The sequence below is a fragment of the Chlamydotis macqueenii genome, chromosome 7 (genome assembly GCF_036417535.1).
Source record: "Chlamydotis macqueenii isolate bChlMac1 chromosome 7, bChlMac1.mat, whole genome shotgun sequence".
In the NCBI taxonomy this organism is placed as follows: domain Eukaryota; kingdom Metazoa; phylum Chordata; class Aves; order Otidiformes; family Otididae; genus Chlamydotis; species Chlamydotis macqueenii.
This window is the reverse complement of record NC_141562.1, coordinates 26,463,649-26,478,882: the sequence shown is the minus strand read 5'-3', so window position 1 is coordinate 26,478,882 and position 15,234 is coordinate 26,463,649. Positions and strand designations below refer to the sequence as shown.

General features: G+C 43.3%; 1 protein-coding gene across 1 annotated transcript in view; it reads right to left on the bottom strand.

Moving 5' to 3' along the window:
- Nucleotides 1-15,234, bottom strand: part of NEURL1 (neuralized E3 ubiquitin protein ligase 1) — a 159,935-nt gene that overhangs the window by 47,302 nt on the left and 97,399 nt on the right. The window contains exon 3 of the mRNA XM_086752605.1: nucleotides 14,048-14,369. Within this exon, the coding sequence (XP_086608731.1) occupies nucleotides 14,048-14,369 (322 nt within the window). The remainder of the gene's footprint in view (nucleotides 1-14,047; nucleotides 14,370-15,234) is intronic.

Genomic DNA, 15,234 nt, shown 5'->3' with positions numbered 1-15,234 from the left:
AAGCAGGCACTTGTGTGATTTGTCCTAGGAAGATGAGAAATCTGAACCTAAATCAGGAGCTGAATCCTTTGCCATTAAAATTAAGGATGGCTTTTTGTCCCTTCCTGTTAACCATTAGTTATTGATCTGATGTACTCACACCAGTGTGTAAGGGCTTTCCCCTGCAGGCAGTGCTTGGTTGGTTTTCCTGCACAATTAAATCCTAAAAAATATTCTTCCCTCATAAAAATAATGGACCAATCTCTGTCTGGGCATTTTTTTTTTCTCTTTTAACATAAAAAAAAAAATTGATAGAGCTTGGTAGGAAGCAAACAAGCAAGCAAAAAACCCAAGTGAATATTAAAGCTACTAATGCCCTATTTGAAGAACCCAAGAGAACAACAAAAGGAAACTGCAGCAATCAATAGAAAACATGGAAATAGTTCCTCAGTCCTCAAGTTGGGCATTGAATTTGTGCAGTGACAAACCTCCTGGGGCAGGCTCAAGAACCTCGCCTGCCTCCTGTGACCTGCAAGAAGCAATGCCTGCTCCTTCCTGCAGCCCTTTCAGCTGCTGCTCAGCCAACAGCACATCCTTCAGAATAAGGAGATACAACGGTGACTGGAAGCAGGATTTCCTCCTGTGTCTGCTTCCAGAGCCAGAGGCTCTGTGTAGGGAAAGGGAAGCCTCCTCACGCCTCCCAATCCCTTCACAGTCCAACACAGCCCAATGCAGAAGAACAGACCAACGGTTCTCCATTCTTTCAATGGGCAGCCAACGTGGGCCTGCCCTCCAGACATAAAAATTGAGAGAGAAACATATATTTGAGAGAATAAATGAATGGTAAAGGCCCCAGAGAGAGTGTTTCCCACTTGCTTTTCATTCTGGTCTACTTTTAGTAACTCTAGATAAGCTACTCGTTTAACCAGTTGAAGCCAAAAGGATTCAAAATTTATCTGTCTGAAGCATTTCAGGACAGTCCGTTTTGGCAGAAGACCTCAGCACAATACGGCCAGTTTGAAAACTCATCGTTACTAAATTCTCATGTCCTGGCACAAGCTGATAAAGCCACTGTGTTCCCTTCCCACCTGTGACACAAGATTTCTTAGCCTCCATAAAATAAAATCCTGCTAGTTTCTGTAGTCATCTTTGTGCTGTAGAGCCAGCATGGACTCAACTACCTGATGATGGGAAACTGCAACACTAAAAGTGGTCTGGGATATTCTTTGGTGTCACCTTCTTTTCCACCTGCAGCATCGAATGACAGAACAACAAACAGGTCTCCAAATAAAATCACTGCAGCCTTGACTGCTCGGCTTCACCGCAGTCAGGAGAAGGATATAAAATACGGAGACAGGGTTGCAATCAGTCTTTCTGAGGAAATAATAACCTGGGAAATTCTGACTCATGCTGATTTGTGATCAAGGACTGTGACTGAGATACCAAAAAAAGGGAATTGAATCAGATTTTCATGGCTGTGTCAGAATGAATTAATTCTCATCATATAACTGGAAAAGATTTAACATCACAGAAGCATTTTTAGAATGTCAGCAGGATATGGAGGCTGTGATAAAGAAGAAAACATGATTATTGGGCTGGAGAGACTGACAGTGAGGAAAGATAAAAAAAGAACTAAATATACCATAGAATAATAGCTTGGTCAAATAACTGCCAATAGGAACTTCCTGAGGAGGGGACAGCAGCTGTGAGCATCTGGGACTGCTGTCTGCAGATATGTCCCAGACGATCCTTATACCAGAATAACCAGTGAAACATCTCCAGGAGTGATGGTGAAGTTGTCTTTTGGTCTAGCCAAAACAGCTGGAGAAGCTGCTATCATTCACTGCCGGTTTTCACCCTTCTGCTAAAGCCAAGAAGAGATGGTTGCCTGGGTTTCTCCAGTGGCCACCATTTACCCCTGTGCCTATCTCAGAGAGGGGCAAAGATTTCTTTTTCTCACTTTTGTCGCTGCCAGCAAAACTCAAAGTAAATCAAATGTCAGCTGAACTCACTCTGAATCTAGCTAAACCACAGTCAGGCCATCTCACTTCTAAATCCTTGCACATATAAATTATTCAGGTTAGCATAACTACTTTTTTTTTAAAAGCCATGTTTGCAATTAATTTTCCAAGTCATCCATTGCAATTAAACCCTCTGCAGGAAGATATTGCACTCAGTACATATTTTAAAGAGTGAGGTTTTTTTTTCTCAGCCAAACAAGCTAGAGATGCTACTAAGTGAAAGATTAGATTCTAAAGTGCAACTCGATAGACAGGAGTTTATCTGGCAGCAAATTCCACAGACACAGACTGAGGAGTGTGAAATCCCCACTGCAAAGCACTGACAAACAAAAGAGTATCTCCTCTCTCCTTACACAGATGCTCACCTTCATCCAAAACATCCCTTTGATAGATCTATCAATGTTTGTTATTAGCAGAAGGCTTCTATAATAAAATAACTGTATAATAAAAAGAGCCTTTGCACAAAGAGGAATAGATATTATCAAAAGCAGAACAAAAAAGCCACCAAGCTAATTCTGGATGTAAGAAACACATCTGACTGAGATATTTCCCCATGCCTTGTTTTCTCCTATATCTTCATGATCCCTTTGATACAGAGTCAGTAGTGTGTACTTGACCTGATAAAAGAGCTCACTTATCTTCAAGGAACATGCCAGGCATCCACAGTGACCCATGCAAAACAATTCAAACACACCCAACACCCTGTGCTGTCCAGATAAAGGGGAAAAAAGGAAACTGAAGCCTCTGGGTTATGAATGATCAAAGGAAAGTCAAAATAAGCAAGTGATTTACAAATGTAAATGGAACCTCATACAAGTGAAGAAACCAGGCAAAGAAAGGGATGGTAACCTGGTCACTGGGTCGTTCTTGCCTTCCCCATCAATATAACCTGATCTTTCTTTGCCAAACCTGACCTTTCATCACTTTCAAACAGCGGTTCACTTTGTTTCTATGCTTTCATCTTCCTGCTTCCCTCACACTTCTGGACCCCTTTTCAAACGTTCCTGCACAGAAACTAGCCATGATTTCCAATACAAGCAAGCACTGCTGAGAGGCAATCTCTCTACCCGCCCCCCACCTTCAAACTTCTGCAGTGAGATCCAGCTCCTCTGCTCACACACCTCTCTCTCCTCCTCCTGCTCCTCCTAAAAGAGTGTTTGCTTCTCAAGCCAGAAAAACCATTAAGCACAGAGCCTGATCCCTGCATAACCATTGGTTGCTGATTAACTACAGACTACTGGTTTTGACCTAGCAAGCCCTGCACAGAACCCAGTAACAAGCAGATGGCGAAGAAAAAGATCCAGCAAAGCACTTAAGCACATGGCTATCTTTAGGAATGTGAATTAACAGACTTACTCAAGCATATACCTGATTTCTGGCACACCAGCTACAACTACATATGTGCAAGAGATGGGTAAGTAGTTAACCATCCTGTTGAACTCAGGCCCTGCAGCCTACGTAGTCATCTTTTGTGAGCAACAGAGAATAGGTAATCTGTCCAGTTGGGAATTACACACCGTTAAACAGTATTTTACTTCCCACTTGAATTTATCCTCCATCAGCTTTCATCCATTAGCCTGTCAAAGTAGAGTACCCTCTGCCTCACCATGAGACTGTTACTTAGACTCTTCGGAGCTTATCTGGTTGTTACAGAGCATTGGTCTTCTAGGTATCACATGCAAAGCTGAAGCACTAGAAATTATCATACAAATAGTCATAATAGTGATTATGGCCTAAGACCAAATTATTTATGTATTTCTCTTGACTGAGTTAATTAGGCTGAGTTGAAATTGCCAGTCCCTGCAGCTCTGCAGTGAAATTCTCCATCAGTTCAGTTTTCTTTCCAACTGTTTCTAGCACTGACCTTCAGCATGAGGCCAATTTCCTTCCACCTGGCTGAGTAACATTACAGTCAAGGTCTGCAGACTCTACCATGTCAGGAACAAAGCAATAAAAAGTGTTTTGACAAATGCAAGCAATGCCAAGACTCATCTGAGACATGAGTATACCCCAGTGTATGGAGCCATTGAACCAAATCCAACTAGAACCAAACAGGCCTTAGAAACAGGAGCAGAAACCAGTAGGACTGGTGCTTTTGTCCAAAAGATGCTTTCAGACAAGCCATGCTGGGATAACAGAGCAGTCTGCTGACACTGGTGAAAGGCTCGGGAGGGTGATGCCTAGTGCCTACAGCTATCAAAGAGGGAAAAGAAAACCAACCAAGGAAACACCACCGCAAAATGAAGAGGAAGTGTAAATGTCTATGGAAACTCGTTGATCAAATTGTCATTGGTCTCCCAGTTCAAGTAAACACTTACACAGCTCTGAGGTGCTGGGGTCCTCCGGACCTGGGCATGCAGAAAAAGAGGGAATACTCTGCATAAAAGATTTTTGAGGCTTCACATCTTTCCATGCAAGTGGTCCAGTATTTATTGGCATGGTACCAGCACAAGAATAGGATTATTGGATTCTAAAGGCTTTTTCCCTGGAGTGGTCTTTATCCTCTTAAAAGAAGATAGAGTAATTAAACATTTTTTTTTTTCCCTGGAGAGAATTGTCTGTGAAGGGTCAACACTGGTGGCCAGATGCATCACAATAGATTTTCATCCTCTTAAACACACTGGTCATAGCCAGTGGCACAAGATTTTGTTCAGTGGCCAACAATCTGATTTATCAGTCTTTTATCCCCAGGTACAGACTAAAAATTACAAATTTCAAATAAGTTTTATTTCAAAATCTAATAGGAGCAGATGTAATGGAAATATCTTTTAAAATATTTCTGTCCTTTAACATCAAAATGATGCTAATGCATCAAATCAAAACTTGTAAGCGACTGGACATACTGTTCTAGCCTATATACATGGAAATGCTTTTTATAAATTTTGCAAAATTCTGCCAACGGTACCCTGCTATAATTCCCATGACAACAGGAGGAAGCACTTACCTAGCCCATGTCAGTACAAGGGATGATATTTTCACCAAATGCCACAACATACGGGAAACATGTAATACTGTCAGAAGAACATATTATGAAATTGTGATTAAGAGAGTGTCATAGAAGAATGCAAGATCCAGATTTCCCTAAATGTCTGAGCAGTAGAGAGGAGCCCCAGCATCTCACTAAGCACAGCACCTTGCAGGATCAGTTGCATCATAAGCAGAGTTGATGTAACCTATGCATCAAAATTAGGAGTAGATTCAAGGCAGGTAGTATATCTTGGAGACAGCATGACTAAAGATGAAAGGCAGGAGAAAGTAACACCTGCACTTGCACAATTTTTTTTCCAAGGAGGACCTAGAGATGCTGGTCATTGTCAGAGACAACACTGGATTCAGTGGACCGTCAGTGACCCAGTGTGCCTGTCTCAAGCTAAGGCCAGGACTAGGAACAAAACTGCAGCAAGCTGAGGACAGAAGACAACAGCTGCAAGACCAAGGGCCCCCTCAGCATCAAGCTCTGCCTCCAGCAAGGGGTGAAGCAGATTTGCAGGGAAGAGCACACACACACGTGGAGCAGCACAGGGATCACTCCTCCATGTATGCCCCAATCTCCCCAACCTCTGCCCTGGAGCACCAGCGATGCCTTTGCATTTGCCTGCCCTGGAAGCACCACTGAAAATTTTACTTTTTAAGAAATTCCTTCATTTGACTCAATACATCCTCTACCTAGACAATGCCAAAGTTGCACTGTACTGTTTGTACAGACACAGAGTCACATGAATTGCATTTCATACACATCAGAAAAGTCATATACAGCTGATGAACAGAGAGGCTCTTTTTGCCCAAGAAATCCCACCTAATTAATATCTTGGGCATAAATGAACAAACAGATCATTCTAGCCCATGTATTTGCATTGTGATTTAGTGTGAAACTTGGTGCCTACGGCCAGTTACAGGCAGCAGGTACCAGGAACACTCTTATGCATCACACATGGACTTTTTGATGCATGAATGAACCATAATTTGGCAACAGTGACACTGATAGCACAGTTTGGTGAGAGTTTTATGCTGTGGCAGGCAGCACTGCGTACTTGACTGGGCTGGGCATTGCCACATCAGTCCCTCAGTGCTGGGAGAGCAGCATTCAACAAGTGCAGACCTGAGTCACTATTGAAAAATCTCCTGAGTCTACAGAAGCAGATGACCATTTTTGCCATCTTTCAGCCACTTGCGAACAGTTACACTCACACAGACCCCGAGAGGCTCATTTTTCCTGACAAGGGTACGTGGAAGGACAGGTCCTGGCTTGGATCAGCACAGGTTCCCTCAGTTAAAATGCTTTGTTTTCTTTGGGACAAGCCAGGCAAGGTCTGGAGGAACTTCTCCTGCTCAGTGTTTGGCCAAAGAGAAGTGATGAATGAGCAAAAACCCAGGGCCAGATTCTGCTGACAGTGTAAAACTCCACAGGTGACTCCCAAGTTTAGGCTGGTAAAACTGAGAATAGGGTAGGGCTGTAGGTAAGGTTTTTCCAGACTGAGTCCAACAACAGTTCTGCTTATACTGCTTGGAAAAACAAATGGAGACTTCAGAGTACAAAGCAATCTAATTTTTAGCTCTGCTGCTGATATGCATGGAAAAGCAAATTTAATTTTATTAAAGGTGTCAAACTTTAACAACCCAGACACCTACAGGGAGAGCAAAATCATATCCTCTGTATGGTAAATTGCATATTCAGCAGCTGTGATATCAATTAGACGTTGAAATGACAAAGTGCTATCTCATGCCAGCAGAGACATAGCATACAGACCCAGTGTTTAGTTTTATCATATAAGCAATGTTTAGCCATCATCTGTCATCCAGGCTTAGGGGAAAGGGCCTCCACAGCTGGAACAGCTGGAATTGCAAGATTAGCACAATAAATTGTTATACTTTTACCAGATGATCTACTCAGTTTACATCCAAAACTTACCTCCAGCTCCAACTGTCTTACACAGTTGTCTTACACAGGAGTAAATGCACTTCTTTTGTCAAGCTATAGCTTTATGAATGAAGAGGAATTAGCTTTCAGTGTTGCAGCCCAAGGTTTGTACAGTTTAAACTGTTTTGCTGAATATTTTGGAGACAAGTATAACAACTCTCAGCAAGTCTGCCGATGACACCAAGCTGTGTGGTGCAGTCAACACACTGGAGGGATGCCATCCAGAGGCACCTTGATAAGCTGGAGAGGTGGACCTGTGCAAATCTCATGAAGTTCAACAGGGCCAAGTGCAAGGTCCTGCACACAGGTCAGGGAAATCCCAAATATAGGCACAAATATAGGCTGGACAGAGAATGGATTGCGAGTAGCCCTGGAGCAGAAAGCCAACCGCATCCTGGGCTGCATCAAAAGAAGCGTGGCCAGCAGGTCGAGGGAGGTGACTCTGTCCCTCTACTCTACTCTCATGAGACCCCACCTGTAGTACTGCATCCAGCTCTGGAGCTCCCAGCATAAGAAGGATGTGGACCTATTGGAGCAAGTCCAGAGGAGGCCACAAAGATGATCAGAGAGCTGGAGCACCTCTCCTTTGAGGACAGGCTGAGAGAGTTGGGGCTGTTCAGCCTGGAGAAGAGAAGACTCCGGGGAGACCTTATAGCAGCCTTCCAGTACCTAAACGGGGCTGATAAGAAAGGTGGGGACAAACTTTTTACCAGGTGGTGGAACACTGGAACAGGTTGCCCAAAGAGATGGTGGATGCCCCATCCCTGGAAACATTCAAGGCCAGGTTGGACTGGGCTCTGAGCAACCTGATCTGGTTGAAGACATCCCTGCTCCTTGCAGGGTGTTGCACTAGATGACCTCCCTTCCAACTCAAAACATTCTATGATTCTATGAAAGCTTCAAAGGTTAATACTCTATACCAACATATTCTCTCCACCTTTCTTTTTAAGACATACATTTATTACCTACAGAATTGTAATAGGAACCACATTAGACAAACTAAGGAAAATACAGCTATATGCAGCATTAAGTATCAGTTAAAATAATGTATTTTTTTAAAAGCAATATAGATATCTTACCCTAATGGTTTAAATCAAAACACCACAGTCTTTGCTAACATTAGGAACTCTGAAATGTTTTTTGAAAAAATGCACTGCTCCATTAGGTGTGTGATATTATTCTCTAAGGCCCTGTCTGTGGATGTGGATACAATTTTGGATCAGGTACATATCCCCGATAGCACATTATGTACCAGATTTTGTCCTTTCTGTTCACCTGTAGCAATGCTTTAGCTCCACAGGCAAAGGTGGTTCAGGTCAAAGCAACAGGCACACCGGCGAGCAACGCTGATAAAATATACGTAACACGCACAGCCCGTGTGGAACTTCACAATTCAACACTGCATCGAGACCCAGCGAAGTCTGAAATGCTGATTCCTTGGAGACCTTATTTTCCTCCCCATTTAGCAGTTCTGACTTACTCAGTATTAGCCATTCAACTGCACAGCCCGAAACACCCAGTGCTGCTAGCGCAGGCAGCGGGAGCGCAGGGCAGGGCCAGGGAGATGCAGCCTACCTGCAGATGCCGGTCCTGGCTCATAGGCACAAATTCTCTGCTGTTTACAACCAAATGCAAAGACAAGGGAAAAAAGCCACTGCATTGATGAGGCCAACATAAGTTCTGGCTTGCTTGAAGGTGCCATCTCCGGCAGCCTTATCGTCATAAGCAAGATGGACAGACAGACCTTCAGACACAAGGAGCTGCCTTTGGGCCAAAGCAGGGATTAATTAAAATAGTAAGAAATTAGTTATTTATGAATCTATTTTCACATTTTTAGCCATGTTAGAGAGCTTCCCGCAGCTGCCATGGAGACAACAGCTACAGACAATAAAACTTTATGAGCAATTTAAATTCTCTTTCCCCTTAGGAGATGCGGAAAAACAATGACAACTGTTTGCAGGTCGTGTATATCTCGCCTTCATTAAGTAGGACTCTGTTTAAACACATATTACTCTTTTCCATCAGATGGTCACAGACTTCCACAGAGAGGGTAAATAGTTTATAGCTTCCACTTTCAACAATACACTATAAAAATACACTGCAGACTTATTTGATTATCCCATTTTGTTTAGTGCGAATCACTCTCAGCAAATCAGTCTGCTTATTTGCATGTGTCAGAATAGCAACAGAAATGGATTCCCATGGGTAATGGAAAATAAGTTCTACATTTGGAAAATAAAATAGTAATAACCACACAATAAAACTGCAGATACATGTGACAAATTAGATTTATCATCAGTCTTATACCATTCACACCTGAAATTTGCCTATAAATCCACCTCGTTTGAGGCTTATTTAATGTTTCTTCTACAGGTGCCCTGGAGCTAGAGATTCAATTTACCTAAGAACTGACAAGGGTAAGGGAAGAAAAACGTTTCCTTCCTTCCCTACAAAATGTGAAACTTCCTTGTTAAATACACACTAGCTTGAGTCCTGAGATGGGTACATTTCCATCCGCGATCAGTTTATATTTTGACTTTTTATACTTAGCAAATATGAAGCAATAAGAAGCTAGGAAGGGGATCTGAAGAAAGAGAAGATTTCCCAAATGTCTAATGTAACATACAGCACTGACAGTTAATTCTACTAGAATCTGTATACGTTTTTATGACTGAAGTATATACTTATACAGTTTCTACTTCAGGTAAATTTAGTACATGTACATTTAATAGATGTGCACTTAAAATTTTCCCAGTTTGCAAGGTCTTACTAGTTTTTCACATATTTTATCTTTCCAAGAGGTGATGAAGTTTTGCTTTCAGCAGGTGCCAATCTAAATACAATTATCCTTCATTTTCCAAGTTTGTGCTGGTAACAGATTAAGACTACTTTGAAATATTGCATGAATGAAAATACAGATGGATGGGAGAAGAGTGGGAATGGAGTAGTAAACAATATAGGAGTCTGGTGGCTGACCATACTAGTAACAAATGGGACTAAGGAAAATTAACAAATCCTTCCTCACATTATCCCACTGGCAATACAGGGCAGGGGCAATATGGTGAAATCATTGCAGTCTCATTTTTCCATACTTTTAGAGCATATCTGGTATGCTTTGAAAGAAAAGACACTAGATGCTTGGACTAGATGATCTTCACAGGTCCTTTCCAATCTCAACCATTCTGTGATCCTGCGCTACAATCTCACTGCCAAAAAAATGGGGCTTTTTTCAAAAAGGTACCATACAGCAGGTAAACCTGAAATTCCCCATCAATAGGTACAGGAAAATGCTGAAGACACACATTATGCTTTAACTTATGTATCAGTGAGGAAAGCTGCCACCCATGCTGTCCAGCAGTGCGTCCATAGGAACTGTACATGGATGTTCCTCAGTCTCTGCCAGGCTCACTAGCCAAGTGCTTGAGAGAAGCAGGCTAATGTGAGACAACACCATTTGGTTCCCATGAGCTGCCATCTTCCTCCAGGGCTCTGAAGACCCCAGGATTTAAACAGCTGCTCCTTTCCTTTTCTTTTTCGATGCTTTATTATAGCAGCAAGGCAGCAGATTGCTTATATTCCATTTTTCTCGGACTCTTTTTGAAGTGTGAATGAGCATGTGTGTATGTTCAAGTGATAACATAAGGCTAAGCCACATTTCTAGTAAATATTACTTTAAATTATCCTGGAATGTAAAAGTGCACTTGTGCAAAACTAGCTGCCCAAAAAGGGAAGCGGATCTGTAAACCATCCTGCCTGCAAGTTGAGCATGTCGGCAGGAGAGTCACTGTATAAGGGCATGTTTATAGGTCACGTAAGCCTGCATCTACACTGAAAGTCACGCCCTAAAACACAGAACATGCATGTGTTTGACTGCAACAACCTCCTGCAAGGCCTTTACACTGTGGCAGGAAATCAGCTGAGACCTTGTGGTCAGAGGAGACCAGATTCCTTGGTGAATTTAAGCCTTTTCATCTCTAACGTGGCAAGGAGAGCAAGGAGTAGCCTCTCACCTACGACTGAGTGCGTGAGCACTGTGAACCTCATAGCTAAAGCCACCTTTAAGGTGGATTTAAGCCAGTCTCTCATTTTGACTCACTCCAGCAGCGACCGGCAAGACATGGTCCAAACTCAGTTCCTAACTTGCCCTCAGCTGAGATGCAGTGGACCATGCAAGCCCTTTTTGCCCGTTTCAGAACAAAATCAAGCAGGCAAAGAAGCTGCTTAAAGGGCTCTGCTTCTGAACAAGGGCAGTCGGACCCAGGAACATCTGCGACAGCCGCATAAACCTGTGCATTGACAGCAGTAATGACGTGGGTAATTATCAGTAAGGCAGATGCTATGGGTATGGCCACAAGCAGAAGGAAATGAAAAATTAAGGTAAAAACCAGCTGTTTGTCTTTCATCCACAGGCGCAATTTAGCGATGCCAGAGTGTTGTGCAATGCCTGCGATGCTGATAGAAAGGGAGGCAGGACTAAGCTGGGCTACAAGGCTGATGACAACCCTGAATGGGGTAACACTGCTGTATAGCCTCAGGCAAATCATTAACTCTCCCAGGCTTTGGGTCCCCTTTTGTTCAAGTCTTTATTAAATCTGTAAGACGCGAACAGCATCACTAGAGATGGTCATTGCGCTGTTTTACTGGGTCCCTTAGTTTGGCTGGAACTGCTACTATAATGCAGATAAGTGAAACAAAAATGTGAACTTGTGCAAGTTGTGACTTCTGGGGACATAAATGCACACTGGGCATTCCCCTGCAAAGCTTGGATCTTGAAGTGACACATGCTGCACATCTTTCCTCCAGGCAAGTTTGATTTTGAAAGTGAAGTTACATTATTAGAAGTGGAAAGAGAATAATTCTGTGATAAACAGAAAGACATCCACCAGAAATGGTAAAGCTTTTGGTCAGAGTCTTGGGTGAAATACACATAAAAAGCAAATGGAGGAAGTGCAGAGGCGCAGTATGACCTTGCAACCCTACATTCAGAAAACAGTGAGGTTCAAGAACAAGGAATATGTTTGGGGTTGGGGGGGGAGAATAAATCACTGAACTGGAGTGTGAAATGCTAGGCTTTTCTGTTCAACATACCACTCCAGCATCCTCAGCCTCCATCAGATGCCCTGCATGCCATACCAGGCTGAATTCAACCATATGTTTGTAGCTAAGCTATGAAATTCATTTGTCAAGTCCCAAGAGTTTTTGGCAAGTTGTCCTGTACTATATGTGTGGTCTGCTACACTAAAACAGGCATGCAGAGCATTGCAGGGGGTATGTCTATAGCATCCAGAGGTAACACAGGCAACAATTTCCCAGCTCTGACTTTTAGTGCTGTGTAATAATGAATGGAGACAGAGAGGATTCAAGTCAAAGACATTTCAGCACAGTTGCTAGGCTTAAAGTCTGCTGAAGGCTGCTGGAACGAGCTACGAACGCGTATCTGAGCTCCATGCCAACTGTGTAAACTCAGGAGCTGCCTGCTTCATTCAGGGACTTGATACCCACCAGAGAGTCTGAGGCCTGTTAGACTAGAGGCAAGTCAGTGGCTGGCAAGAGTCACATTTTCCTTTTGAAAGGCGATATGGAAGATGCTAGAATAATGCAGGAGTGGATGATGGATAAGAAATGATTTCTTGGGTGTTTTGAAAGGAAACACATAATCCAGAGTTATGGGCCCTCATTAATCAGGCGGAGGAGTTCCAAGGTGCCAAACCTCACAAGAACAGCTGGACAACTTGGAGTAATTCGAAAGCTCTTCCCAACTGAATCCTTGGCCTGACATTTGCCCAAATTCTAGATTCCAATTCAAATATCACCACCTTGGCCTATGAACAGTTGCCTAGTGGCTCTAATTCATGTTGATTCACAACAAAAGATAAATCTTTCTGCTTCTTAAAGAAAGCAAAAAGCTGCTGAGAAATTCTTTAGCTTGTCTGCCTTGTGCAATCTTGGGCCAGTAGTTTTTGCAGCAAGAAGAGGTCAGTCCCATTTCTTCTCCTCCTAAACCCACATCCCTCTTCCCTGCTGTGTTGGTTGCTACAGGGAGTCCTGCCACCATGTTTTTTAATATGGCAAGCAGTGCAGAAAGGAGGCAGAACTGTCAGAAAGAGGCTTCCTTGAAGTTTTTTATATATAGCATGAAGATGTAGCTTTAACAGAGATTATCAGGCTGCATGACAAGAAAAAGCCAGGATCTCTCTCAGCCTAGCAAGATCATCTCATCTTCAGAAGGAACTTCAGCTCACGAAGGTCCGCAGGTACCATCTAACCTTTTCCATGGTGAAAAGACCCATGAAACTCCTGTTACATGGAGAAGTGCTCTGATTTGCCCCTCAGTGACAATGCAAAGCCAACTCAAGGCTGCATGCTGACACCTCTGGTCCCCCTAGCTGGTCCTCTAGCTGCCCCTTAAGCTGGGTCCTTAGAGACTCTTTTCAGTTTTTCCAAGGTATAAAAACTTAAATAACCCAATCCTTGACAATTTGGACATTTGGGGCTAGACTGAGTCCTCATGAATGCCAAACTATGTCCATTAGAGCTGAGAAGGGCAGAAGACACAGACACTCAGCATTCCTTGTTCTCCAGCTCCAACTGTATATCCAACCTTTGGGCTCCAGAGGATGAATCAAACTCCTCTGTGAAAGCAATATCTTGGCAAAACCAGCCACAGCTTCTCCCAGGAAGATATCCATGTTTCAAATCTGCCCACTAAACCAGCCAGAAAATCGTAACAGTGCCATCCAGGAAGGATTTATCCATAACACATAAAATGCATTTCCCCACTTTGTCATGTGGAAAGCAGCAGATGAGATAAAAAGAAAAGTTTTACAAGGTGTATGCCACAATCCATAATATGCTCTGATAGAGCAACACCTCGGAGCAGAAATCCACCTGTTTACAGATACCTTCTAGTGCTATGCTGTAGCAGTTGTTTCCCACCTCCCACTCATACTATATTTCCGTGCTGAGTTTGAAACACCCACTGATCCACGCTGAGGTTGTGAGATGCTCTAGGGAGGAACAACGGATGTTTCCCTGCACCTGCACAGCAAAGGGGTCAGGCAGTGTCAGGCTGGCCCTTCGCCAGGGACAGCTCAGCATCAGCCCAGCGCCTTTGGACCCAGGTACTCACCTAACAGCTGCACTCCACGGGTGAGTCCGTAGACGTCGATCAAAGCCCAGAGGGGCTCTGCTGTCCTCACCCCACTGAAGAAGAGCATCGCAGCAGAGTCGTTCACCCGATAGAAAACCCGTCCCTTCTTGTCCACCCAGAAGGCTATGATGTTTCCTTCATTTGCAAACTCTTCTGGTAGAGCCTTGGCCCAAAAACCGCTTTGGGAAACCAAGTCAGGGCACGCATACTTCGGTAGAGTCTCAGGGTTAATCCTTGATGGATCCTTGGAAGTAAATCCGAGTCGAAGAGCCCCACTCCAGCAACACTGCTTTTTAGTGATCTGCAAAGATAACAGCAGCAATAACAGCATTTGGCACTTAAACATCTACTTACACACCAGAGGCTGTATACCATAGAGCACCAATGGCCACCACACAGGTAAGCCCACTAGATTTAGGAAACATATTACCCATCAAATGCTGCTGTAGCTTTTTCAGCTGCAAGCAGCAGTGCTGCACACTTAGGATACAATGTACATATTAAAAAAAAAAAAAAAACCACAAATTAAATCTGTGCGGAGAGGTGAAATGTAATTACAGCTGCATGATGACTCACTTCTTTTTCTGGGGTAATTCCTTTTGGCCTAAGAAACATCCTCTCACAAAATGTGCCAAAAATGGCCATAAGAAGTTGTATCTCAGCACCTGCAGCAGCAGAGCTCTTCCCCCATGGTGCTCAGATGACGGGGTCTCTCATGACATGAGGGGAAAGCCCTGGCTCCAGAATCAGTCACCACTATAGGGTTTTCTGGGATTCCTAGCCAAGTAAAAGACACACTTACTCCTGTTTAGCTTGTCAGACTAGATGAAATCACAGCCTCGCAGCAGAGAACTTGTGTGTGGGAAAGTACAATTTAAAGTATTTAACTATATTAAATACATAATTAGGAGGCAATGATAGATGCTGTCTTATGATTGAGGAAAACGGTGAGTGGTGTTTTTCAAGATATGTTGGGCACATCTACTTCCCACCTGTCAATATGCAGTTACTCAGCGTGTCTGGGGTCAGGAACTTCTGCTATAGTTTTTGGGATGGTGCATGTGTCATACCTACCCTTCTGCACCGGAAAGACAGTAGGACAAGGATCACAGGTGCTTCCAGAGTCATTGGCTTCCTCTCACACAAACTGAACCCTAGACTGAAGG